The 26,374-nt window shown below is 40.3% G+C and overlaps 2 protein-coding genes across 5 annotated transcripts in view; both read right to left on the bottom strand.

The window, feature by feature from the left end:
* The window catches only part of bbs2 (Bardet-Biedl syndrome 2), a 74,771-nt gene extending 71,404 nt beyond the window's left edge, over window positions 1-3,367 (bottom strand). For 2 of the 3 annotated variants that reach the window (XM_078211109.1, XM_078211111.1), the window contains exon 1: window positions 3,087-3,201. The gene's annotated coding sequence lies outside the window, so the exon portion shown is untranslated. Of the gene's footprint in view, window positions 1-3,086 lie in introns of all 3 variants that reach the window. The other variant, XM_078211110.1, reaches the window with a different exon arrangement.
* Window positions 3,368-7,493: 4,126 nt separating this feature from the next.
* amfra (autocrine motility factor receptor a) overlaps window positions 7,494-26,374 on the bottom strand; it is a 48,552-nt gene continuing 29,671 nt past the window's right edge. For both annotated transcript variants that reach the window (XM_078211107.1, XM_078211106.1), the window contains exons 9-14: window positions 25,743-25,933; window positions 22,874-22,977; window positions 21,493-21,627; window positions 21,308-21,391; window positions 11,535-11,722; window positions 7,494-7,913 (exon numbers count right to left, since the gene is read on the bottom strand). In XM_078211107.1, the coding sequence (XP_078067233.1) occupies window positions 7,760-7,913; window positions 11,535-11,722; window positions 21,308-21,391; window positions 21,493-21,627; window positions 22,874-22,977; window positions 25,743-25,933 (856 nt within the window). In that variant the 3' untranslated portion in view covers window positions 7,494-7,759. The remainder of the gene's footprint in view (window positions 7,914-11,534; window positions 11,723-21,307; window positions 21,392-21,492; window positions 21,628-22,873; window positions 22,978-25,742; window positions 25,934-26,374) is intronic.

A 26,374-nucleotide genomic window follows, 5' to 3' on the forward strand; every position in this document is an offset into this window, starting at 1 on the left:
CATGGTGGCACAATGGTTAGCACTGCTGCCTCACAGTGCCAGGGATCCAGATTCAATTCCAGCCTTGGGTGACTGTCTGTGTGGAGTTTACACGTTCTCCCCATGTCTGCACAGGTTTCCTCTGGGTGCTCTGGTTTCCTCCCATAGTACAAAGATGTGCAGGTTAGGTGGATTGGTTGTGCTAAATTGCCCCTTAGTATACAAAAGGTTAAATGCACGGGATTATGGGAATAGGACCGGGAGGGCCGGGGAGGTGATGAGTCTGGGAAAGGACCTGTTTGGAGAGTTGGTGCAGCCTTGTGGGCCGAGCGGCCTCATTCTGCACTGTAGGTATTCTATGAATTCTAGAGGTGTCGGGGGGGAGCATTTCAATTATAGTGACCATAACTTGGTAAGATTTAAGGTAGTTATGGAAAAGGACAAAGATCGTTTCTGAATTGGATGAAGGCCAATTTTAATTGGTAATTAACTGGGAGAAGCTACTTGTAGGAAGATCCACATCAGAGCAGTGGGAGTCATTCAAAAATGAAATAGAGTACAATGCCAACATGTTCTTGTAAAGGATAGGAGCAGTAAATCCAGAGAATCCCGGATGTCAAGGAATAGATATCATTGAATAAGGGGAAAAAAAGAGGTTTATGGCAGATTAAGGGGGCTCAAAACAGAGGAGTCTAGAGAGTGTAGGAGGGTACTTAAAAAAAATTAGGAGAGTGAAGAAGGGGCATGAAAAAACACTGGGGGGCAAAATAAAGAAAAATACCAAGGTGTTTTTTAACAGTATATTAAGAGCAAGAGGGTAACCAGGGAAAGAGTAGGGTCCATTTGGAAACCAAAGTGGCAACCTGTGAGTGAAGCCGAAAGACACAGGTGAAGTATTAAGTATGTATTTTGCACTTGTGTTCACTATGGAGAAGGACGATGTAGGTGCAGAAAGCAGGGAGGGGGGAGAGTGATATAATTGAACAGATTAGCATTGTGAGGGAGGAGGTGTTGGCAGATTTAAAAGTGGATAAATTCCCAGGCCCAGATGAGATGTATACTAGGCTGCTGGGTGAGGCAAGGGAGGAGATTGCACAGGCTCCAAGGTTAATTTTCAAATCCTCTCTGGTCACAGGAGAGGAGCCAAAGGACTGGAGGACAGCTAATGTGGTAACATTATTCAAGAGAAGCAGAGACAAGGTCCTACATGGAAGACTGATCAAAAAAAGCTCATGGGATCCAGAACTATTTGGCAAATTGGATCCAAAATTGGCTTAGTGGCAGGAAGCAGAGGGTAATGGTTGAAGGTTATTTTGTGCATGGAAGCCTGTGTCCAGTGATGTACAGCAAGGATTGGTGTTTGGCCCCTTATTGTTTGTAGTGTACATTAATGATTTAGAAGTGAATGTGGAGGTATGATCAGTAAATTCGCAGATGACACAAAAATTGGTGGTGTGGTAAATAGGGGAAATCTCAGATTACAATGATATAGATGGGCTAGTCTGATGGGCAGAACAGTGGCAAATGATATTTAACACTGAAAAAAATAAGGTGATGCATTTTGGGAGGACTAACAAGGCAAGGCAATACACAATGAATGCACTTGGCTCATCAAGGGCACTAGGAAGTATAGAGGAACCTTGGAATGCAAGTTCAAAGATCGCTCAAGGCAGCAGATAAGGTGGTTAAAAAGGCATATGGGATGTTTGTCTTTATTAGCGGAGGCATAAATATAAGAGCAGGGAGTATTTGATCGAGTTGTACAAAACACTTGTTTGGCCACAGCTCGAGTACAACGTGCAGTTCTGCTTGCCACATCATAGGAAGGATGTGTTTGTGCCAGAAAGAGTGCAGAGGAGATTCAGCAGGATGTTGCCTGGACTGGAGTATTTCAGCTATCAAGATAGGCTGGGATTGTTTTCTTTAGAGCAAAGAAGGCTGAATGGGATCCTCATGGCTATGTACAAAATTATGCAGGATATAGATAAGATACATAGAAATAAACTTTTCCAGTTTAAAGTTTAAGTTTAGGCTTACTGCAATGAAGTTACTGTGAAAATCCCCTAGTCACCACACTTCGGTGCCTGTTCGGGTACACTGAGAGAGAATTTAGCATGGTCAATGCACCTAACCAGCACGTCTTTCAGACTGTGGGAGGAAACTGGAGCACCTGGAGGAAAGCCACGCAGACACAGGGAGAATATGCAGACTTCGCAGTCACCCAAGCCGGGAATTGAACCTGGGTCCCTGGTGCTGTGAGGCAGCAGTGCTAACCACGGTGCCACAGTGCTGTCAATGACCAGAAAGCATAGATTCAAGGAAAGGAGCAGGAGATTTAGAGGGGCTTAGAATCTAGAACTCATTATCTGAAAGGCTGGTAGAGACAGGAACCCTCACAACATTTAAGAAGCATTTAGAAGAGCACCTGAAATGCCATGGCATACAAGGCTACAGACAAAGTGCTGGGAAACGGGATTAGAATAGGTGTTTAATGGCTGGCACAGACATAATGGGCCGAAGGACCTCTTTCTGTGCTGTGAACCTCTATGACCCTCAGATATATATATATAAAAGAACTAGTACATAGACTAGTATAGAATATTATGGGTTAAGATGATGGGTGTAATTCGGGTCTAACGAGATATTTTAAAGCATCATGAACATTTGCTCATTGATGTTGAATTGTGAACGCGTGGAGGATTTTAGTTGCTTAATAAGTTCAGGTATTTTGCTATTGGTTGCCCTGGGAAACACAATTTCTATGTATGCAAATATTATTGACACAATTTATCAAGTTTAAATATTTTCCTACATTTGTGTGACTGCGATATCCACCATGACCAACCGTTTTAGGAACGTGACCAAAGTCTGAAAGAACTCTGTCAAAACAATAGTCAGTCGGGTAATGTTGGGACAAGATCTATCCTTGTGAATGTGTGCGAGGCTCCCTATCGATTATCCCAGCAGGGGATCTCTCCGGGAATCGCTCTATTTCCAGCAATTCGAGTGCCCCCTGAACACTGGCAGCCACAGCATCAAAACACCCCCCGCCCCGGTCAGTAATCCCAGGTTTATCGCCCCCCTCCCCCTCACTCCATCTGTTTTACCTTTACTCGGCGGACTGGATCTCTCTCTCTCGGCCCCGCTCTCCCGGGCCTGGATTTCTCTCTCTCGGCCCCGCTCTGGATTTCTCTCTCTCGGCCCCGCTCTCCCCGGCCTGGATTTCTCTCTCCCCGGCCTGGATTTCTCTCTCTCGGCCCCGCTCTCTCCCCGGCCTGGATTTCTCTCTCTCGGCCCCGCTCTCCCCGGCCTGGATTTCTCTCTCTCGGCCCCGCTCTCCCCGGCCTGGATTTCTCTCAGCGTCCCTCTGTTGCTAACCAATGACGTCAGACCGTGACTCCAGGGGAGGGGTTTTATCCCCGTTATCAATAGCAACAACAGCCAGATTCCGAGCTTACAGTAACACCTTCACCAGGTTCTAAAGCAGAGGCCAGCATTTACTGCATTATCAGCATAAAACCAACTCGCTCTCCTGCAAATGTGCTACAAAAAGAACCCTGGAGGAGAACTAGACCATTTAACCTCTCCAGCCTGTTCAATCAGATCATTTTTTTGATGTACTTTGCTCCATCTCGCTTAATTCCTTTGTTTAAGAACTATAAGTTTCAGATTTGCGAAGAATTCATCTAGCATCAAATGCCATTTGCTGGAGAGTTGCAAACTTCTATCACCCAAAATTCGTGCAAACATTTCTTAGTTTTACTCAATTTTATTTTAGACGTAAGTCTCAGCTCTCCTATTGGCAGAAAGTTCTGTCTGTCCTATTTGATCCCTTAATGTGTTGAAAACTTTAATTGAAATTACCTATTAACCCAAGTTCCAAGAAATACAATCCCAGTTTGTTTTATCTCTCCTTGTAATTTAACCTTAACCCATGGAGTTCTTAAAACTTGCACTGCACTTCCCACTAAAAAGACTATAGCGGGAATGGAAATAGGAACATGTCACACGTTCAGTGGAGGAACTCAAATTGTATAAGACATTAGTTAGACCTTAGATGGTTTATCGTGTGCAGTTCCCGGGGCACCACACTTTAGGAAGGTGTGCAGAAAAAGTTTACCAAAATGGTTCCAGGATGAGAAACATCAGTTATGAAGATAGATCAGAAAAGTTGGAACTGTTCTCGGTGTTCAAAAGCATGAAGGGGCTGGAGAGCAGATAGGGAGGGGCTGGAGAGCAGATAGGGAGAAACTGTTCTCATCTGTAAAAATCGATAATGAGGTGGCACAGAGTTAGTGATTTGCAAAAGCAAATGTGATTTGAGAAAAAAAACTTTCACACAGCGAGTGGTTCAGGTCTGGATTGCACTGCCTGGAAGAATGGTGGAGGCAGCTCCAATCAAGATATTCAAGATGGCATTAGATGATTATTTGAATAGAAACAATGTGCAACATTATGGAAAAAGCTAGTAGAATGGCAAAATCAGTGTGTTTGGAGACAATGGTCTGAATGACTGCCTTCTACACCAAAACAATTCTGTGATGTTATTCTAAAGCACATTGTTGGACAGAAGGAGCTTTATACCCCATTATACTGTGGTGAACATTGTCAAGATTTCACAACTTGAACACATAACCTTTAAGACCGAGGCTCAGAAAAGGAAATAGGCCAGAAGGATTAGCAGGATAAAGCTACATCAGTGTTTTTTTAAGATGGAAGATACAACAGTGAGTATACAGGTGAAGAGAAAGAAAACTGAAAAAAACTATAAAGATCCAAGAGAAAAATTGTAAACAGTGACATTAACATTGTTGGTTCCCTAACTTGACATCCTCAATCTTCATCAAGCTATGGGAAAATTGGTGTGGACAATGAATTAGTGTTACTTGTGCTAATTTGGTGTTGAGATTAGTACTAAAGCACACTGAGGGACAGAACTTTAATCAGAATTGCTATTGTTGCTTGCAAATTTTCTCCTAAATCCCCATTCATCCCTCCCTTCTCAAAAGGTCTTGTTCTACAGTGCCCCTCAACATTTTGCCCAAGTGATTATGTTTGAGCCAGTTTAATTAAGCACCAGAAAGTTATTTGACAGCAGGGTACACCTTAACCAAGTGCAAGTTTGTCCACAAAATATATCCATGCAATTTCAGCGAAGCCGTCTAAATAATTAGAAATACCAAGCACAATGACAGTTTTCCCCTTTTGTATTCTAGGCTTTTGTCAAGTTTTGCACCTCTACTGCCATCCTGAGATCACAGACATTAACAAAAACATGGGATCAAACAGGCCTGTATGGCCCAGCATTTTCCATAAAACACTCCCTCAAGTGTCCAAAATAGTTTAAGTATTCCACAGCATCAATATCCTTACTTTTCGCACATAAAGTAACAGCAGGATCAATCATTGCCAGGCTTTTGTGCAAACTATGTTTTCCAGCGCTGGAATATTAACGACCTTGTGAAAACCCTATCGCAGCACATGTTGAACTACATTACATAAGATAAATATGTTTGCAGAGAGTACCAAGTATTGAATGGAGTGAGGTCATGAACACCTGATCAATTAAACATTTGATATAAACAAACTCCTTACTGAGAAGCAACTTGAAGAAAAAAGTTAACAATATTCATTTTGAACAAACCAGAAAATGCATTTTATTTAAATAATTTCATAAAAACAAAAAATATGGTAAGAGTGCTTAAAATGTAAAATGAACTGTATAGTTGAAACTCTCAAAGTAAAAGCATCACGGCAAGACCTTTTGCAAAGTCTTATACTTTCACCCATCCCCAAGAGAATTCAGCACAATATGAAAGGTTCTAAGAGACTGCTCTTTTACAAGTGCACAATAGTGTTCCTACCACAATTTACATCGTTAGATTTCCATAAAAAAGTCAAAAATAAGTAAAAACATATTCACATTGCACTAATATTTGAAGGATCCCCCCCCCCAAAAAGATCTACAAAGCTACTGTAAAGGCGTTATCAGCATCAAGCAGTTGCCATCCCTGCCGACCCCGAGTCATGTGGTGTCTGAAAACAGGTCAGAATACTGTTCCTTTGAGTATTCATGAAAATAAAATTGATTAAATTAACCTCAAATTCCATATAATTTTGGTTGAACTTATTTTCTAAAAGTTGGCCATAGTTAAATGAAGACAATTTTGAAATTTTATTTATTGGTTTCAAAAAGCAAGATTTTTGTAAAGGTGCTATGCCACAACTTACTTATAACTGCAGCAGTGATTATTTTGTGGTAAGCATCCAAACGCATTAGTCAAATGAAGCAGGGACCACAAGTACACTCAAGTGTTTTAGTATATAGTCAGCAGTCATTTAATCTGAATGTCTACATACTGAAATATTCAGTAGGATTTAATGGTAAGTACCCATTATTTAAGATAATGCATTCGAGTGACAATCAAAGAGCATAGTCAAAATATACTGGCTAACAAAGGGGGAATAAGAGAGCAAATTCTGTAATTTTCATATTTGATTAGAGAGATCAAGCTGAGTGCCATAGCAAATGTGCAATACTTTATTTAAAATTAACTCTCAAGTCACCAAGTTGTTACATGATCAGTACCATGGTTCCTACATAAAACACCGTACAGCTGGATAAACCACATCCAACCACCCCCAAAGATTCAGAACTATAAAGGCATTTCTGGCAAAACACAACCAACTTTCCAAAGAAAGAGAGCCCTAATGGACAGGATGCTGGCTTTTGTTTTTCATATGCCATTTACATATTAGATAGTTTAATTTACATGACAAATGAGATTGCATGTGGCTGTAGAGGGAGCAGCATGCTTTTTAAAGGTAGTCTGGGAAAGATGGGTTGAAGTTGTTCAAATGCATTCAAAAACCCTAGGCTTAATTTTTTAGTGGGAATACTGAAAATTAAACACTTTGTAACCTTTCACAGTGCCCCAATCCATCACACTTCATTTCTAACCAGCCAACTGAGTAATAACTCAGTAGATAGCAAAAGCTAATCAATCCACGACTATGACAAGTGACTTGAAACTGCCAGAGACAACCAGCTTCTGACATGTACTGACATGAACTACTGGGATGCATCAAATTAGTGATATCAGAACTGCAGTTCGGATAACATGGAGTCATTTAAAACAGAAAATTCAAACTAAAATCAGAAACAGCTCAAAACCACCTTGTTCCAAAAAGGCATGGAAGCTTTGTGTAGGCAAGAAACAATTATTGCATATAATTTCCACAGAAGGAAAAAGGACCAAGGGTATACTGTAGGTATAAAATTGTTCCATGCTTCTTGTACAATGGGAAAACCAAGAAGAAACTAAGCTAACTGCAGAACACCATGGCGCATAACGTCACTTATCAGCACAATTCTGCTGATTGGGCACTATGCTGCAGTGCCCAATGAGTTTTTGGAACCAGCCTTTCACAATCCATCATGGACAAACCTGCAGACTGCATATATTCTGCAGTTGAAAAGTTTAAAAGCAGCCTCCAGACACTTGCAGCTACTATTTTTTTTGCAGGTAAAAAGCTGTTTATTGTTTTCACAAAGGCTGTATAAAAAAATAACCATCCATGCCATTTCCCACCCAAAATACTGTTGAGATTCAGCTCCATTGGTGCAGCCACAGTACATGTGAAAGTTCAACTCCCCAGCTCAACAGTATGACTTTGCAGAGTGGTTCTGGGATGCTGCTCTCGCAGCTGCAAGAAAAGAGTCAGACACGTGGTTCAGAAAGTATCAAAATTCTAGGTTCCTGGTGTTGCTTCATCAGAACTAGGAGTCCTGTCGTTGCTGGAGACGTCTTTCAGCTGCAGCTGCCAAGGTTCGACGCCGCAAAGTAAGAGAGTCTGCGTTGAGAGGTGGCCCAGAGGATATGCCCCCATTAGATAAATTGTCTGCTTCATTCTGGTTCTTATTTACGTACCGTCTGTGAGAGAATAAATTTACAGACTGTTATAATAAGCAAAAATTTCTATAATCTCCCTCCTACTGTGGATCCTTGTACACTAGTACCCCTTTCCAGATATGCAGATATTCCAGATATGGTCAGACTTCTAAATTTGATGTGCTCTTAAATATGATCAGGCAGCACAGAGCTGGATCACCAGGCACTGCCAGGCAGTATGACAGCACTCCATTGAGCCAACCAAATAAGAACACTATTTTATTTCCAATTCACCTTCAATAGCATGTGAGAACTAATTCTTTAATAAAAATCTTATTGTCCATGCTAAAGGTCACAGGAAATCACATGATGGTGAGCTTCTCATCCTAACCAGGTACATCTATTTACCTTGGCATCAAGGAACTATTGTAATACTTATGTGCATTTATATGTTTTGTTTCAAATCTGCAAACAAATCAATGCTATTGAGGTGCATTCTCTCCACCTTCTCCACTCCCACCTGCAAGTACAATATATTACTAACCTATGTTATGTTAACCTATGTTAACAATGGCATGATGAGGCTTATTTTAGAGTTATCTTATGCAAATCATTCTTCTCCAAACTAATCATTTTCATTGACAACAGGTTATGAAATCTAGAATCAGGAATATGTACAAATGACTTGCCACTTTTCCTACAACAGTGATTACACTTCATGATTACTCATTGGTTGTAAAACAGTTTGGCAAGTCCCAAGATCATGAAAGGTGTTATATAACATTAAGAGATTAATTATTTGATACCTTTACTGTTAATTTTATGCAATTATTTCATAGGAATCTATACTAGGCTCTAAGACATTCCTTAAAACCTACCCCTTTAACCAAGATTTTTGGTCATTAGCCCTAATATCTCCTCTGGCTCAGTGTAAAACTGTTTGATAATGTTCCTGTGAAGCTTTGAGACAATTTACTATATTAAAGGCACTATATAAATACAAGATGTTTCTCAATTCTTTTTGTTAATTCATTAGCATGCTATTCATTAATGTTACAGGGACTGCCTAGGTATGAATTAAGTTTTTGCTCAACAGCCCAGAACTTCAACCCACTGTGATTTCCTCTAACTGGTGAAGTAATAGCTTTATTTCTGCTGGCAGCGAACAACTTTGTCCAATTCTTGAATGCAAAAAGATGACACATAGGAAACAGGTCAGAAAGTTGCTTGTTGCAGTAAACTGGAATACAAGCTAACTGACTCAAGTCCATGGTGCACATGTTATGCAATTGCTGAACATAAAGATTGAGCTTTATTTTTAAAAAAACACTTGTTAATTTGTGATGTGACGAATAGCAGGATTAGATGTCCTTTTTGCATAGTTACTGTTCAACAGAGCATTGGTACAATTTAGGGCTATTTAGTTTTTGTTACTTTTCCAGCCAGTTGTTCTTTTATAGCTTGTAGTAAGGCTTTGCCTTGAAAATTTTGACAAAAATCTGCCATGCTATTTTATGCAATCTCTCCTTGTAGTTTAGTCCTCGGAGCCCAGTATCGGTTTGGTAAATCTAGGCTGCATTGCCTCCAAGGCCAATATATCCTTCCTGAGGTACCTTTCTATTCTTATTCTTCTTGATCTGTCTGCAGCCTTTGACATGGTCAACCATACTATCTTCTTCTATCGCATCTCTCCACTGGTGTCCAGTTTGGTGGGACTGCTCTGAGTTGGTTTTATTCTTACCTACTCAATTGTAATCACCAAAATCATTTGCAATGGCTTCTCTTCCTGTCCCAACACTCCAGTAGCCCCCAAGGATATATACTTTGCCACCCACTATTTCTCACCTATACACTAACCTTCAGTACCACCTTATTCACACATATCTCACCACCATCTCTTGAAATTTGTCCACTCTAGCTAAATTATCAGACTCCTTATCTAGCATCCAGTATCAGATAAGCAGAAAGGACATCTAATCCTGCTATGAGTAGTGCGCATCTTGTAGATGGTACACACTGCGGCCAGTTTGTCGATGATGGAGGGACTGAACATTTGTGGAAGGAATACCAATCAAGCAGGCTCTTTTGTCCTGTCACACTCCCGACTTATGCCTTGTAGATGGTGGACATGCTTTGAGGTGTCAGGAGGTGAGTTACCCACCACAAGATTCTTAGCTTCTGACCTGCTCTTGTAGCCACATTATTTATAAGCTAATCCAGGTCAGTTTGTGGTCAATGGTAACCCCCAGGATGTTGATAGTGATGGATTCAGCGGTGGTAATGCCATTGAATGTCATGGGGCGATGGTTAGATCCTCTCTTGTTACAGATAGTCATTGCCTGGCACTTGTGTGGCACAAATGTTTCTTGCCACTTGTCAGCCCAAGACTGGATATTATCTAGGTCTTGCTGCATTTGGACATGGGACTGTCTCAGTATCTGAGGAATCACAAATGCTGAACATTATGCAATCATCAGCAAATATCCCCACTTCTGACCTTATAATGGAAGGAAGGTCATTGATGAATCAGCTGAAGATGGTTGGACCTATGACACTACCCTGAGGAACTCCTGCAGTGATGTCCTGGAACCGAGATGGTTGACCTCCAACCACAACTATCTTCCTTTGTGTCAGATATGACTCCAGCTAGTGGACGGTTTTCTTCCTACTAGGGTTCTTTGATGCCATACTTGGTCAAGGGCAGTCACTCTCACCTCTGGAGTTCACCTCCTTTGTCCAGATCTGAACCAAAGCTGTAATGAGGTCAGGAGCTGAGTGGCCCTGGTAGAACCCAAACTGAGCATCAGTGAGCAGGCTATTGCTGTGCAAGTGTCACGTGCAAGTGTCACATGATAGTGCTTTTGACGACCCCTTCCATCATTTCATTGATGATCAAGAATAGACTGATAGGGCTGTAATTGGCCAGGTTGGATGTTTCTTGTGTACAGGACATACCTGGTCAATTTTTCACATTGTACCACTGTACTGGAACAGCTTGGCTAGGGGCATGGTTAGATCTGGAGCACAAGTCTCCAGTACTATTGATGGAATATTGTCAGGGCCTATAGCCTTTGCAGTATCCAGTGCCTTCAGCTGTTTAAACATATCCCATTATCATCTAAGTCATCAATAAATAGGATGACTAGTTGAACAGATCCCTGGAGGACAGTTTTATCCTGAAAATTCAATCAATTTCATAACTAGGTCAATAATTTGCTTTCAATATCATGAGCTTTAAGCTTAGCTAACAGTCTATTATGACAGACCATATCAAATGCTTTTTGCAGGTCCATAAAAGTAACATCCTTGGACATTCTCCTCTCCACTGCTTTAGTCACTTGTTCAAAATATTAAATCAGGTTTGTCAGACATGGCCTACTCTTTACAAATCCATGCTGGTGCTCAAAACAGCTGAAAATGTTCAAGGTCTCCAGTCACCATCTTATCTTTTCTTAAGGCAATGATGTAATCATATCAATTAAACAGGAGGTTAAAACCCAAATTAATATTAACATTTTCAAATTAGATTTTTTTTCCCCCTAAAATTGCACAACCCTTTACATGTTGTACAAGTCCCAGACATTCCCGTAATGAGTGAATATCCTACTTATCATCAATCAGGGCCTAAACACAAATTTCTCCCACTGCTTAGTAGCCCCTTACCTCCGAGCTTGCAGCAGTAGTTCTTCTTTGCGTTGAATTAACATTCGCTGTCTCTCATCTGCCGACTTTGAGAAACGACTTCCACGTGCTTCAAAGTCTTCAGTCGGAACATCAATTTGTGGAAATTCACTGCCAGCTTCAAATGTCTCTTCCACACTTTGGCTGAGTTCAAGGGCTGAATGCTCAGTCTGAAGATGTAAAGAAGACGCTGTTACAATCATGTACACTGGCATTCAAACTGATTCATAGTAAAACTATAACCATGAAAAGTGCAAAGGAGAGATGATCAATTTGTTGCAACGGTCAAATTTGCAGAAAACATTAATACACAAGTGTTAGAGTAACTGCAGTTTTCACTTTTGTTTTGTTTGAATGCACGGTCAATGAGTTGGATAGGTGAGAGAGAGTCAGTGCCTTACACTACATGGCAACTTCCCAAATTTGGATCAAATATTATGCTAGATGCAGAACAGGGGATCTTCCTCTATAATGGAGGCCTGATTAAGAAAATTCAATTGAAATAAAAAAAGGAGTTCATCAGACTGACCCAAGTGTTAATTATTTGTCTTCATATTGTTAGCTTCTCTGTTAAGCAAGGAAGTATAATTCAATTTTAAAGTAGTGATGATTTAACTTTTGAACTAACACTGACCCTACTGGTTTCAATTCGAAGTAACTACAAACTTAATGAGAACGTAATTAAAACACACCAGAACATTATGTTTAAGTTTCAGTGATCTGTAATCAATTACATAGATGCAAGAGCAGAAAAGTTAGTCCTGCAACAGTAAAACACTTGTTTAAATTTTATTTTTTATAATAAGGTTTCTGTAGAATGGGAGGCATTAGCCTGTGCTGAACAGTAACATAGCAAAGGTACATTGATAATTAAAGATTTCACTTGGTCAATTAGCAATTATATACAACAAAAGTGGTCTTTGTTGATAGCTAAATGAGATCGCATTAGCTCAACAAAAAGAGCTCATTAGTGAGAAAACTGGCTTAATACCTCAGGTAACTGATAAGGCTCAGGTCCTTATAGGAAGTATTCCTAAGAAAGTGGAAAGTAAGATGTTTGATATAGGTATAATCAATAAAGGTATTGTAAAATTATTGATTAGTCTCTACTCTTCAGTTTAAATATGTAACACAATCACATGTGAACATGATGTGATCAGGTCACAAAATATTTACAGCACAAAATAAGGCTAAATTGCCCACCAGGTTCATTCTAGTATTTATGCTACTTACAAGCTTCCTTCCACCCTTTATTTAACCCCATTAATATGCCTTTCTATTTCTTTTGCCCTCATATGCTTATCTAAATTCCTTTTAAATACATTTTGCCAGGCTTATGTGTAGGGAAAGCGCATTTCCATTTTTCCCCTCACTCTAGGAGCTTATGAGCAAATTTCACAAAGTTAAGTTTGGCACAACATTGAACAAGATTTTTTTTTATAATGAAGGTGTGAACAAAACAAGCAACATGCTGAGCAAAAATTAAAGAAATGTGAAATAAATAAACTGATAATTAAAAAAGACGGATTAAAAAAGAGGACCATTAGAGTGCAAGAAGGTGACACTCCCAATCTCGGGGTGAACATTCGCATACTCACACCCACTCTCAGAGTGAGGGTTTGTGTTGGTATGGTGGGGAGGGCAAATGAGAATCCTGATACTGGAAGGGAGTCAGACACACCTGTCTACCCACCCACCGCTGGGTACCAAGTCTCTTCACTCACCCAGCCAGGCCCCCAACCATTAGCTAGCACCCTCCTCCAGGGCCCCTCAAACAGTTTCTAGCATCCAATTCTGCTAATCCTAAGCCGCTCAACCAATCGTTTCCCCCTACCTTCCACCCCCACCAGGCTCTGGGCTAGTTGCTAGCTTTCCCAACAGCGAACTCTCCCCAGCATGGGCTCCATCAGTGTTTCCCGCCTTTTATTCGTGAGCCTAACAGCAACAAACAGAGGAGAGGAATAGCCTGTGATTGGAGGAGCCTCCCCTTCCAGAATCTTCAACTTCACTTATCAGCATTTTGAACAGTGGCTCCAGGGATAACATAGAATGGCTTTGGGGGACACAATCTGGCCCATAGGCCACCAGTTGGTCACACCTGATTTATGCTACATGGTTCAATTATTCCTTGGTGGTCGCAAATTCCAGATTCTAGCTGCGCTCTGAATGAAGGAAATGATCTTGATTTCGATTATCTCAATTATCCTAAAGTGCTCTATCAATTTATCAGAGTCTTCTTTTCTAGAAAAGGTTGGCAGTCCAAACCTGTTCAAATCTTTCCTGATAGGTATAACCCCTCAGTTCTGGTATGATTCTAGTTAATCTTTTCTGCAGTACCTCTGTGCTTTTTATGACTAAAACTGTTTGTACTTCAAGTATGGTCTAACTCAGGTTCTATACAGGTTTAACAATTCTCTACTTCTTTTGTTCCAGAAATTAACCCTGATGCTTTTTAAAAAAAAATGGCCTTGTTAAAATGTGTCGCTACTTTACTAACATGTGATCCCCAGATTCCTGTTTGCCACCCTGGTTAGCACTGCTGCCTCTCAGTGCCATGGACCCAGGTTCGATTCCTGACTTCGGTCACTGTCTGTGCAGAGTCTGCACGTTCTCTGTGTGTCTACGTGGGTTTCCTCTGGATGCTCTGGTTTCCTTCCACAGTCTGAAAGATGTGCTGGTTAGGTGCATTAGCCATGCTAAATTCTCCCTCAGTGTACCCAAACAGGTGCTGGAATGTGGTGACTAGGGGATTTTCACAGTAAACGTAATTATTTATTATTGTCACAAGCCTACTTGTGGCAATAATAAATAAACTTTAAACAACCCCATTTAGACTCTGAAGAGTCAGACTTGAGATGTTATCTCTACCTCTCTCCAGATATTGTCAGACCTGCTGAGTTTATACAGCATTTTCTGTTTTTAAGTTCAGACTTCCAGTGCTTTGCTTTTAATTACCCCATTTAGACATTTATTTTTCAAGGAGTGCATAATCTCATCTTCCTACCAAAATGTAGTAAGTCATGCTCATCTATTGCGAATGGCAATTACACATCCATTCTGCATGCTTATTAAAGTCCCCCTGCATTTTGTTACAGCACTCCACTGAATTAACTATATCTCCACAAATGTCATCTGCGAATTTTTCAATTCTTCTCCAAAACCTTAATGTAAAGAGGGTGCAGTGGATATAGCACCAATCCTGTTGAACTTTCAACCATTTGCTAATCTGGTTAAACTACATTACCTTGCTACTCATTGTTCCAACTCCATGTTTTGATGTTATTCGCAAATCTATTATGTGGTATTCCATAAAAGTTTTGGAAATCCAAATAGATTACACCTATTTAGTGTTATTTCAAATAATTCATATATAAATCTGCTATTTCTTCCCTTACCTCCTTTAAATGTGCAGATACAATCCATCCAGGCAGGGATTTTATTTTGTCTGAGTTTGAATAGTTTATCAATTATGCCCTTCACATCTTAATTGTATTTTTTTCTAATGTCAAGTTCACCATGTTAGTCTCCTTAATTAATTTTGCCTTCATTTCTTTAACATGGTTTGCTCTTTTTAAAATGAGGTATCAAATGTATTGATCAGCACTTCAAATATTTCAAACTGTTTATTCCTGTGTGTCAGTAAATTCTTTCTAGTTCTATTCTCATCCCTGAAAATCAGCTCCCTCCCACCCCCTCAATTTATTATTTTGGTCTTTGTCTTATGTAATTTTGAATCTTTAACTTAAACCCAATAAAGTGTGATTGCTACTGCCAGGTGTTCTTCTACAATAAGTTCACTGATCAGTTATGCTTCATTTCTCATAACCAGATCCAGCAATGTTCACTCTCTAGATAACAACGGGTACTGCACAAAAAACCCAATCCTGTGCCCTTTTGTGCTACCTTCTGCCAGTTTATTTAGGGTTGAGTAAAGTGGTCCATGATTATTATTCTTTATTCATTTCACTTTAATATTCAAATATTTCTTCTTCCACTTCCTTTCCATGATTAATTAATCTGCAGTATATCCATTTTAGCATGACACATTTCTTCCAAACTTTTATTTCACTTCACATGCAGGGGCAGCACAGTGGTTAGCACTGCTGCCTCACAGTGCCAAGTAACCAGGTTTGATTCCAGCCTTGGGTGACTGTCTATGTGGAATTTGCACATTCTCCCCGTATCAGAGAGATTCCTCCGGGTGCTCCGGTTTCCTCCCACAGTTCAAAGATGTGGTTAGGTGGATTGGCCATGCCAAATTGTCCCATAGTGTCCCAAGATGTGTATGTTGCAGGGATTAGTGGGGTTATGGGGATAGGGCTAGGTAAGATGCTCTGTCAGAGTTGCTACAGACTCAATGGGCCAAATGGCTGCCTTCAGCACTGTAGGGATTCTATGATTATAGATTCAAGGTAGCTTACCATTTGGGACATTTGAATTAGGATTCTGTAGCATTAAAAATGTTTATAAGCAGTAGATTGTAGTGCGCATTTGAATTCTTAAATTTGAAAAGCTCAAAATGCTGAGCTCACAACTATAATGTACGAGTGTGCAACCTTGAGGAAGATGGTGGCAGAGTTGTAAAGTCACTGGACTAGTAATTCAGAGATCTAAGCTCATGCTCTTGGCCTCTGGGAATTCAAATTCAATTAATTAAAACAATGGAATCTCAGTTATAGTGACCATGAAACCATTGTTGATTGGCATAAAAACTATCTGGTTCATTAATGCCCTTTAGGAAAACAAATCTGCCATCCTTCCCGAGTCTGGCCTACATGCGACTCCAGACTCAAATGAGAATGACTTTTAAATACTCTCAAAAATAGCCTAGCAATAGCATAGTTTCACGAAAGGCAGGTCTTGTTTAACTAATATAGTGGAATTCTTTGAGGACATTATGAGCATGGTGGACAATGGGGAACTGGTGGATGTAGTGTATCTGGATTTCCAGAAGGCATTCAACAAGGTGCCGCACAAAAGGCTGCTGCATACAATAAAGGTTCATGGCATTATGGGTAATGTATTAGTAGGGATAGAGGATTGGTTAACTAACAGAAAGCAAAGACTGGGGGTAAATTAGTGTTTTTCTGATTGGCGCTCAGTGACTAGTGATGTGCTTCAGGGATCAGTGTTGGGACCGCAGTTGTTTACAATTTACACAGATGATTTGGAGTTGGGGACCAAGTGTAGTGTGTCAAAGTTCGCAAATGACACTAAGCTGAGCGGTAGAGCAAAGTGTGCAGAGGATACTGAACATGTGGGCAAGGGTCTGGCAGATGGAGTACAATGTTGGTAAATGTGAGCTCATCCATTTTGGTAGGAATAACAGCAAAATGGACTATTATTGCAATGGTAAAAAAATTGCAGCATGCTGCTGTGCAGAGGGACCTTGGTGTCCTTGTGCATGAATCACAAAAAGTTGGTTTGCAGGTGCAGCAGGTAATTAAGGCAGCAAATGGAATTTTGTCCTTCATTGCTAGATGGATGGAGTTTAAAAACAGGGAGGTTATGTTGCAGCTGTATAAGGTGCTGGTGAAGCCACACCTGGAGTACTGTGCACAGTTTTGGTCTCCTTACTTGAGAAGGGATATACTGGTATTGGAGGGGTTTCAGAGGAGATTCACTAGGTTGATTCCAGAGTTGAGAGGGTTGGTTTATGAGGAGACTATATTCATTGGAATTTAGAAAAGTGAGGGGGGGGTAGGGGAGATCTTATAGAAACATAAAATTATGAAGGGAATAGATAAGACAGAAGCAGGGAGGTTGTTTCCACTGGCAGGTGACACCAGAACTAGGAGGCATAGCCTCAAAATAAGGGGGAGCAGATTTAGGACTGGCTTGAGGAGGAACTTCTTCACCCAAAGTGTGGCGAATCTGTGGAATTCCCTGCCCAGTGAAGCAGATGAAGCTACCTTGTTGAATGTTTTTAAGGCAAAGATAGACAGATTTTTGATCAGTAAAGGAATTAAGGGTAATGGTGAGCAGGTGGGTAAGTAGAGCTGAGTCCACAAAAATATCAGCCATGATCTTATTGAATGGCGGAGCAGGCTCGAGAGGCCAAATGGCCTACTCCTGCTCCTAGTTTTATGTTCCAGCAAGTTACTCAATTGTATCAACTCGCTGCAAAGTCAAAAATAAATGAAACCAGACAGAGCATTTGGTATCTGCTAGGCAACAATGGCACATCCAGCCCTTTCAACGCTGCAAAGTCCTCCTTACTAACAACCTTGGGGCTTGTGAGAAAATTGGGAGAGCTTGTCCCACATTAGTCAAGCAACAGCCTGACAGTGATACTCTCAGAATCATACCTTACAGACAAGGTCCCAGCACCACCATCTTCCCTGGTTATGTGCTGTTGTACCAACAGGTCATTCCCACCAGAGGTGGCAGGACAGCAGTATACAGTCAGGAGGAAGTCACCCTGGGAGTTCTAAGCATTGATTCCAGACTATCACAGAATCCTACAGTGCAGAAGGAGGCCATTTGGCCCATCGGGTCCACACCGACCACAGTCCCACCCAGGCCTTATCCCCATAACCCTATACATTTACCCTAGCTAGTCCCCCTGACACTAAGGGGCAATTTAGCATGGCCAATCCACCTAACCCGCACACCTTGGACTGCAGGAGGAAACCGGAGCACCCATAGGAAACCCACGCAGACATGGGGAGAATGTGCAAACTCCACACAGACAGTCACCTAAGCCAGGAATCAAACCTGGGTCCCTAGCGCGGTGAGGCAGCACTGCTAACCATTTTGCCGCCCATTACCATCAAGCTGGGGGATCAACTGTGGTTCAAAGAAGAGTGCAGGACGGCATGTCAGGAGTAGCACCAGGTATCCCTTAAAAAAGATGTCAATATCGTGAAGCCACAACACAAGACTACTTGCATGCAATAGACAGAGCCAAGCGATCCCACAACCCATGGATCAGGTCCAAGCTCTGCAGTCCTCCACATCCAGTCATGAATGACAGAGGACAATTAAACAAACCAGAGGAGGTGGCTCCACCAATTTCCCTGCCCTCGAATGATGGAGGAGACCACAGTGCAAAAGACAAGGCTAAGGCATCACCATCTTCAGCCAGAAATACTGAGTGAATGATACATCTCAGCCTCCTCCCAAAGTCTCCTGCATCATAGTTTTCAGTCAATTTGAACCAGTCTATGTGAAATCAATAAACGGTAGAAGTTCTGGATACTACAAAGGCTATGGGGCCCTGACAACATCCTGGCAATAGTACCGAAAACTTGTTTTCTAGAACTTGCCATGCCCCTAGCCAAGCTGTTCCAGTACAGCTCCAATACTGGCATTTACCGGGAATGTGGAAAATCGCCCATGTCTGCTCTGCTCACAAGCAGGACAAATTCAATATGAATGAGTGGAAGCATTTGCAACTCAATGAAAGAGCACCTTAGAAATATGAAATAGAAGCGGGGTGGAACTTCTGCAAGATGGCATTTTTGAACGAGATTGTATTTTTTGGCACTGAGATCATGTAAATCTGAATTAATGATTTGCAAAACAACATTTAATAGGAAGTAAATATTTAACATTCCATATAAAATAACATTTATCTGAACTCATGGTTTTACTGAGCTTTACATTTTCTCCAAATTAAAGCAGGGTGCTTTGAAAAGAATCGCTAAAACACTTTAGAAATTCAGGATTTATTTTTGGAGGGCCTTAGACAGCTGATAAGCATAAGATTTGCAACAGAGAATATCTTCCATTGGTAATTGCCATGTCAAGTTTCAAAAGGTAAAATTATTAAAACCCAAGGGAACTAAATTTTTAATTACTTATTTACAGCTTGGGTTAAACAGACCATGTCCATGCCAATAATGACTCAGTGACAATTTCAAAGAATGATTCTATGTTACGCAAGTCTATTACATGTTTACGTTTATTTAATAGTGTCACAGGTAGGCTTACATTAACACTGCAAAGAAGTTACTGTGAAAATCCCCTAGTTGCCACACTCCACTGCCTGTTCGGGTACACGGAGGGAGAATTTAGCATAGCAATGCACCTAACCAGCACATCTTTCGGACTGTTAGAAAGCTCCACATTTTAAATCTGTTGCTGATTTATTCTTGGGTGCACTTAGCCAATGTGCTCGAAAGCAATTTGTTCTAACTAGTCGTGGATTGGTCTAGCTTTGTACACAGCAGCTAAGAGCTTATAGTTTGACTTCCTGTACAAGGGTAATGAAATTTGGCATGTCAGCCACGACTCTCACCAACCTTTACAGATGCACCATAGAAAGCATTCTTTCTGGTTATATCACAACTTGGTTTGGCACTTGCTCTGCCCAAGACCGCAAGAAACTACAAAAGGTCGTTAATGTAGCCCAATCCATCTTGCAAACCAACCTCCCATCCAGTGATTCTGTCTACACTTCCCGCTGCCTCGGCAAAGGAGCCAGCATAATTAAGGACCCCACGCAACCCAGACATTCTCTCTTCCACCTTCTTCCATTGGGAAAAAGATACAAAAGTCTGAGGTCACATACCAACCGACTCAAGAACAGCTTCTTCCCTGCTGCCGTCAGACTTTTGAATGAACCCACCTTGCATTAAGTTGATCTTTCTCTACATCCTAGCTATGACTGTAACACTACATTCTACACACTCTCGTTTCCTTCTCTATGAACGGTATGCTTTGTCTGTATAGCGTGCATGAAGCAATACTTTTCACTGTATACTAATACATGTGACAATAATCAATCAAATCAAAATCAAAGTAATGTCACTTTCAGGTGATACGAAATATCCTGCGAGCTGTAGTTGGCTAATGTAAACTTTCCATACATAGACACTAATTTTAATATCTTTTGACACGTTAAACTCTGATCAACTACATTTTGTTTGGATAGTGCTTAATACAATACAAATTATGCAAGGGCAAGAGAAGAGCGGCAAGACAGTAGGGATGTCTTGTAAACATATAACTGGATTATCCTCCTAACTTTAGAATACCAACAGAACATCAACTAAAGGAGAGAAATGTCTGAGATTAAAGATGTGATTGGAAGAAGTTGAGACACTTTCACAATAGACTGCTTGAGGCTAATAGGTTACTGAAGCTTTGCAACTGGTAAACAGGAATCTTTGTAGACATTGAACAGTTTAAGGTTCAATCATATGCTAAGGGTGCCTGATCACAACTGCTTGCAATTGCAAAAATAACGTGGAATTTTTAAAAAATACTGGAATACTAAGATAGAAGATTAAGATTGCACAATGCAGGTACCACCAAGGCTGAAAATTACAAAAACAAAAAGGTAATTTAGCTAGTTCTGGGTAACACCAAGCTTAGCTTTTAGAGGCCTGAGAATTGCATGTCAGAGAAAAGACAAGAATGGGAGTATTTGATGTCCAGTTTTGACAGTCTTTTTCTTTCACATGACAAAGCTATTTGATGAAAATACAGGAGTTTCAAAAGGTAATTCCATCACTAATATTGTGAAAAGCCAGTCAGTAAGGGCAGGTCTTGAAAAAGAATATATGAAATATAGTGGGATCCAGAATATAGAATGAGGGAAGAACAACATTGTATGAGGTGGCATATCTGAAATTTTGAAGAAACACTGACCATTAAGTAGCGATAAAGAGACCAAGGCCTCATACATCAAAAAAAGACTTTCATTATATCCTATCCAGTTATCATGAGATGCTCGAAGAGTTTCCTCCTCCAGAGGAGCAGTATTCCAAGTCTCATATAATCAAGATGTACTACGAAATATGATTTACCTGCTCTTCACTGTTTGAGTCACCTGAATGACCATCATTTTCTTCCACAGCTGGACCATTCAGTGCTGGTCTACTTTCTTGACGCTTTTGAAATGCATTGAAGGGAACAGTGAGATGAGCAATGAACAACAGAAATTCAAATTAGTATTTTAAATAAATACATGTAAAAGAAAAAGAACACTAACTTGTTGGGGAAAGGGAACCTGAATTCTTCCTTCCAGTATATTATCAGTGGTGATTTCTATGGAACGAGTTAGCTGTAGATCCTGGAGGACAAGATGATATGGAACCTGGGGAAACATCTCTTGGATTTGATGAGCCTGTAGGTAGAAATGCAATAATCACACTCGAGAAAGGCAACATGTTCTTGTAGTTCTGCCTTAATCCCTCACCACTGAGAAATAAATCTACTGCAACAAATTAATACAAATGGAGGATAATATTTGGATAGTATTTCCTTGTACAAATAATTAAAGCTTGATCACAGGAGGCTTAAAGATAAGAAATAAACAGGCCATTTTTGACGATATTAGGATCAATTCTTCTCCATCTCAGTGGTCATATCACAGGTTTGCTCAAGATGAAGCTGCTCAACAGGATACCACAGCAAAGAGTCAGTCAGATCCATAATTTAAAACACTCCAAATATTAAAGAAAATAAATATGCACCTTGATGTCCCAACAGCAGGGGTTCAACATAAAATATGTACCCTAGATTGACTCAAACAGCAACTCAAAGCTTAAACCGAGCAAAAGGTTGACTGGAAGATACCATTATGTGTACTGATATCTCATGGGTTAACATTTCGGATAATAGGCCAATTCTGTGTCCACAACTCTTCCCCTTTAACATCTTTTATAATATTGTAATTAAAATCACAACCCAGTGGAACAATTATAATCTTATGGAATCTAGTTGATGTGGAAATGGAAAAGATGAAAAAAACACAACAGTAGCCTCCATACTATAACACACTGCTTAGCTAAGATTGGGAACACCAAAAGGCAGAGAGCACCCGCTTCCAGGCCTTTTCTCTTCATTGTTTTGTCACTAGTTCAGCTCTAGTTTTACATTGCTGTCTCCCAAGATGGGAGATGAAGGAGGAAGACCTCCTTGAAATGGGATCAGGAACTCACCATGACAGAAATAACAGCAGCAACAAACCTACCTTTTTTTACCCTACATTGTAAGATATTCATACAGCAATCTACTCTATATCACTAAGACATCACTGAGACTCTGGGCATGCTACTGATTGCTACATGAGGAAATAAATGACTTAACAGAATACACTGTGTATTACTGAAAAAATACATTGTCAAAGCTTTCTGCCTTGTGCTCATCAGGAAAATCACAAGAATACCATTGTCAACAGAAACAACAACTTTACACTGTATTACAAGAGTGTGAGAATACAGTGCAAGTTGTTGTTTCTCCAGACAGTGGCATTCTTGCAATTGTCCTGATGAGTAAAAGACCATTAAGCTTTGACAAAATGTCTTCAACAAAATATCACTTTTGTACCACCAAATGAATATTAGTGTGTATTCTCCAATTTGACTTACCATAGCATTGAGCTGAGAATTGTTCACCTGTGCAATACCAAGGATATTTGTTGTATGCATTACTTCCACTGAGAAACTAGGCAACCAACTGGCAATTCGAGATCCTGGAATGTATAAACAGCAATAATCAGGGTATCAAATTAACCAGAACTCTGAGGATGTAACAAGCAGGATGGATAAAGGAGAACTGGTAGATGTAGTGTATTTGGGTTTCCAAAAGACATCCAATAAGGTGCCACATAAAAAAGTTACTGCAAGAGAGCTCATGATATTGGAGATGATACATTATTAGCACAGAGAGGGAGGATTTGCAAGGATTGGCTAACAAACAGGAGAGAGTCATTTTTAGGTTGACAAAATGCAACAAGTGGACTGCCAGAGATCAACTTTGTGACCTCAACCATGACTTGGACAAAGGTAGAGACTGTATTATAGCCACATTTGCTGATCGTACAAAGATACATAGCAAAGCAAGTCACAAGGAGGGTATAAAGTCTGCAAAGCTATATGGATAGGTTAAGTGAGTGTGCAAAAATTGTCAGATGGAGTATAACATGGAAAAATGGGGAGACTGTCCGCTTTAGCAGAAGGAATAGAAAAGCAGATTATTCAAATAGAGAGAGACTGCAGAATGCTGCAGTGTGAGATCTAGGTGTCCTTATACTAAAACTTAGCATGCAGGTGCAGCATGTAATTTGGAAGGCAAGTAGAATGCTGGCCTTTATTGCAAGGCGGATGAAGTATAAAAGTGGGGAAGTCTTGCTACAACTGTACAGGACATTGGTGAGACCTCATCTGCTGTACTGTGTACTGTTTTGGTCCCCTTACTTAAGGGTAGATATACTTGCATTGTAAGCAGTTCAGAGAAGGATCACTAGACCGATTTTTGGCAAGAAGGGGCTGTTTAATGAGGAACGGTTGTGTAGACTGGACCTTTTCTCATTGGAGTTTAGAAGAATGAGACACAATCTTATTTAAACACAAGATGCTGAGTGGGTTTGACAGGGTAAATGCTGGGAGGATGTTCCCTCTTGTAGTGGATATCTAAAACTAGGGGACACAGTTTAAAAATAAGGGATCTCCCATCTAAGAGACGAGGAGGAATAATCTTCTCTCAAAGGGTCATTAGTCTTTTGAATTCTCTTTGATAGAGAGCAGTGGAGATGACATCATTGAATATATTCAAGCGCAAGTTAGATAGATCTTTGATCGCTAAGGCAGCCAAAGGTTATTAGGGAGCATGCAAGAAAGTGGAGTTAAGGCCATGTTCAGGCTGGCCATGATCTTCTCGAATAGCAGCAATTGGCCTACTCCTGCTCGTATTTCTAATGATCTTATTCAGTTTCATGCTAACGTTATTTTTATAAGATTGTAGAATGTTTGTATTACACACAAGAAATAGGCAGGAAGCAATTAACAAGTTACTGTGATACAAGAAACAAGCTGGGATCCCAAAAGTGACTGAAGAGGTAACAGCACTTTTGTTTTTAAGCTAAAATTTTCCATTATGGATGCGTGGTGATTTTAAAAAATGTTCATGGGACAAGAGCATCGCTGGGAAGGCCAGCATTTATTGCTGACCCTAATTGCTCTCAAAATAGTAGTGACCTTCCTCCTTGAACCACTGCAGTTCATGTGGTCTACGTACATTCAAGGCTATTGGGGCGGGAATTCCAGGAATTTGTCCCAGGGAGTGAAGTAATGGTGGTATGGTTGCAAATCAGGGTGGTCTGTAACCCACACCATTGTTCTTCTAGATGGTGGAGGTCATGGGTTTGGAAGAGTCTTAATGAATTGCTGTGGTACATTCTGTAGATGGTACACACTGTTGTCATTATACACTGGAGGAGGGAGTGAATATGGTGGATTGGACGCCAATCAAGTGAGTTATTTTGTCTTGGATCGCATTGAGCTTCTGGAATGTTTGCCGAGCTGCACTCATCTGGGCAAGTGGAGAGAACTCCATCGCACTCCTGAATTGTGCCTAATAGATGGAGGGTAGGCTTTGGGGTGTCAGGAGGATAGTTACGCAATGCAGAATTCCTAGCCTCTGACCTGCACATTTGGTCACTATTTATATGGCTGGTCTAGTTAAGTTTTTAATATGTATAAACAATATGCAAGTTGCTGAAGGAGGCATACTTCCATTGCACTTATGAACTCGGGTGTCATAGCTACCTTTCAACTGTTAGTGTTGGTATGTGGTTACCTTCAGTCACAGAGTACCAATCTTTTACTACTGCCAATTGTGAACCCTCTAAAAACATTTGACCCAATCGCAAACCCCTGCATAATTTAGATACAGCTCCCATGTCAAGTTACACAGATACAATATTGCATATAATTTTGTGTCCTATGCAAGAAGCATAAATGGGAACCAGAATGCTCAATTCCAATTGTGTCTATTCTTGGGAGAAGAAATCCCTTAACTATCTGCAGATGTTCTTGCCCAGGAAGGGGAGGAAATTGGAGCAGTCACCTGCTCCTCAGGGCTCTGTCAACATTTGAGGCTAGTTGGCAATTCCAATAACGTAGGTAGTCCCATCCACCAATTACCTTGGAACAGCACCCAGCTTTCCCTTCACACCTTTAATTTCTAATGCTCCAAAAATTATTTGAAGCCTGTTCCAGTCCTTTTTCTCGAATATGGTCAATGTCCTATCCACCAACAATTAATAGAAAAAAAGTCAATTTCCTTTAGGATTCATTTCCTGTACTTAAATTGTTATTTTTGAGAATGAAATGTCACTACTATAACTCCAATCTCCTAAAATACTATATGGTAACTAATAAGTTTGCAACTACTAAACAGTTAAAAAAGTATGCACACAAGTTTATTGTAAATGCTTATTAAACACGAACAGCTCACCATCAAAATGGAAGAAATGGTTATGATGGTTAAGATGTGGCCTGCCCTCCACAACTGGTACAGGCCCGATATTTTCATCAAGGTTATCTCGCTGTCGAGGTTCACCAGCATGGTTGTCTTCATTAATGTTGAGCGACATTCTGCAGGTGGGACAAGAGGTGTCCTGCTCAAGCCAGGAACGCAGACAGGAGCTGGTAATGTAACAACAGATGAACAGTCAATTGGTACTTAAAAAAACCCTACAAAGAATATACAACCAACCCGTCTTAGATATGAAGTCACTTACTGGATCACAATATATTAATATCAAACTTAAAAAGATGCAACATAATCAGTGTAGACTACATTAATGCATAATGATAAATGATGTTGTGTACTTGTGCATTTATAAATAGTAAAATAGGTGTTCAGTTTTAAAACAGAAGAAAAGATCAAGATAAAAAAGGGCATACGATTCACGAGATTCATTCCTCTAGTGCTCTTGCTAATCTGGCATCCATCTGTGTTCTGAACCCCTTACCACTATCGATTTCCATTGTTCTAAAGTTATTCCAAAACTCTAATACTGTAGGAACAATTATTTTTGCTAAAAGTTGAGATTTATGCCCTCTAGTATCCTTAATTGTCCCAGA

The sequence above is a fragment of the Mustelus asterias genome, chromosome 4, assembly GCF_964213995.1.
Source record: "Mustelus asterias chromosome 4, sMusAst1.hap1.1, whole genome shotgun sequence".
In the NCBI taxonomy this organism is placed as follows: Eukaryota; Metazoa; Chordata; class Chondrichthyes; order Carcharhiniformes; family Triakidae; genus Mustelus; species Mustelus asterias.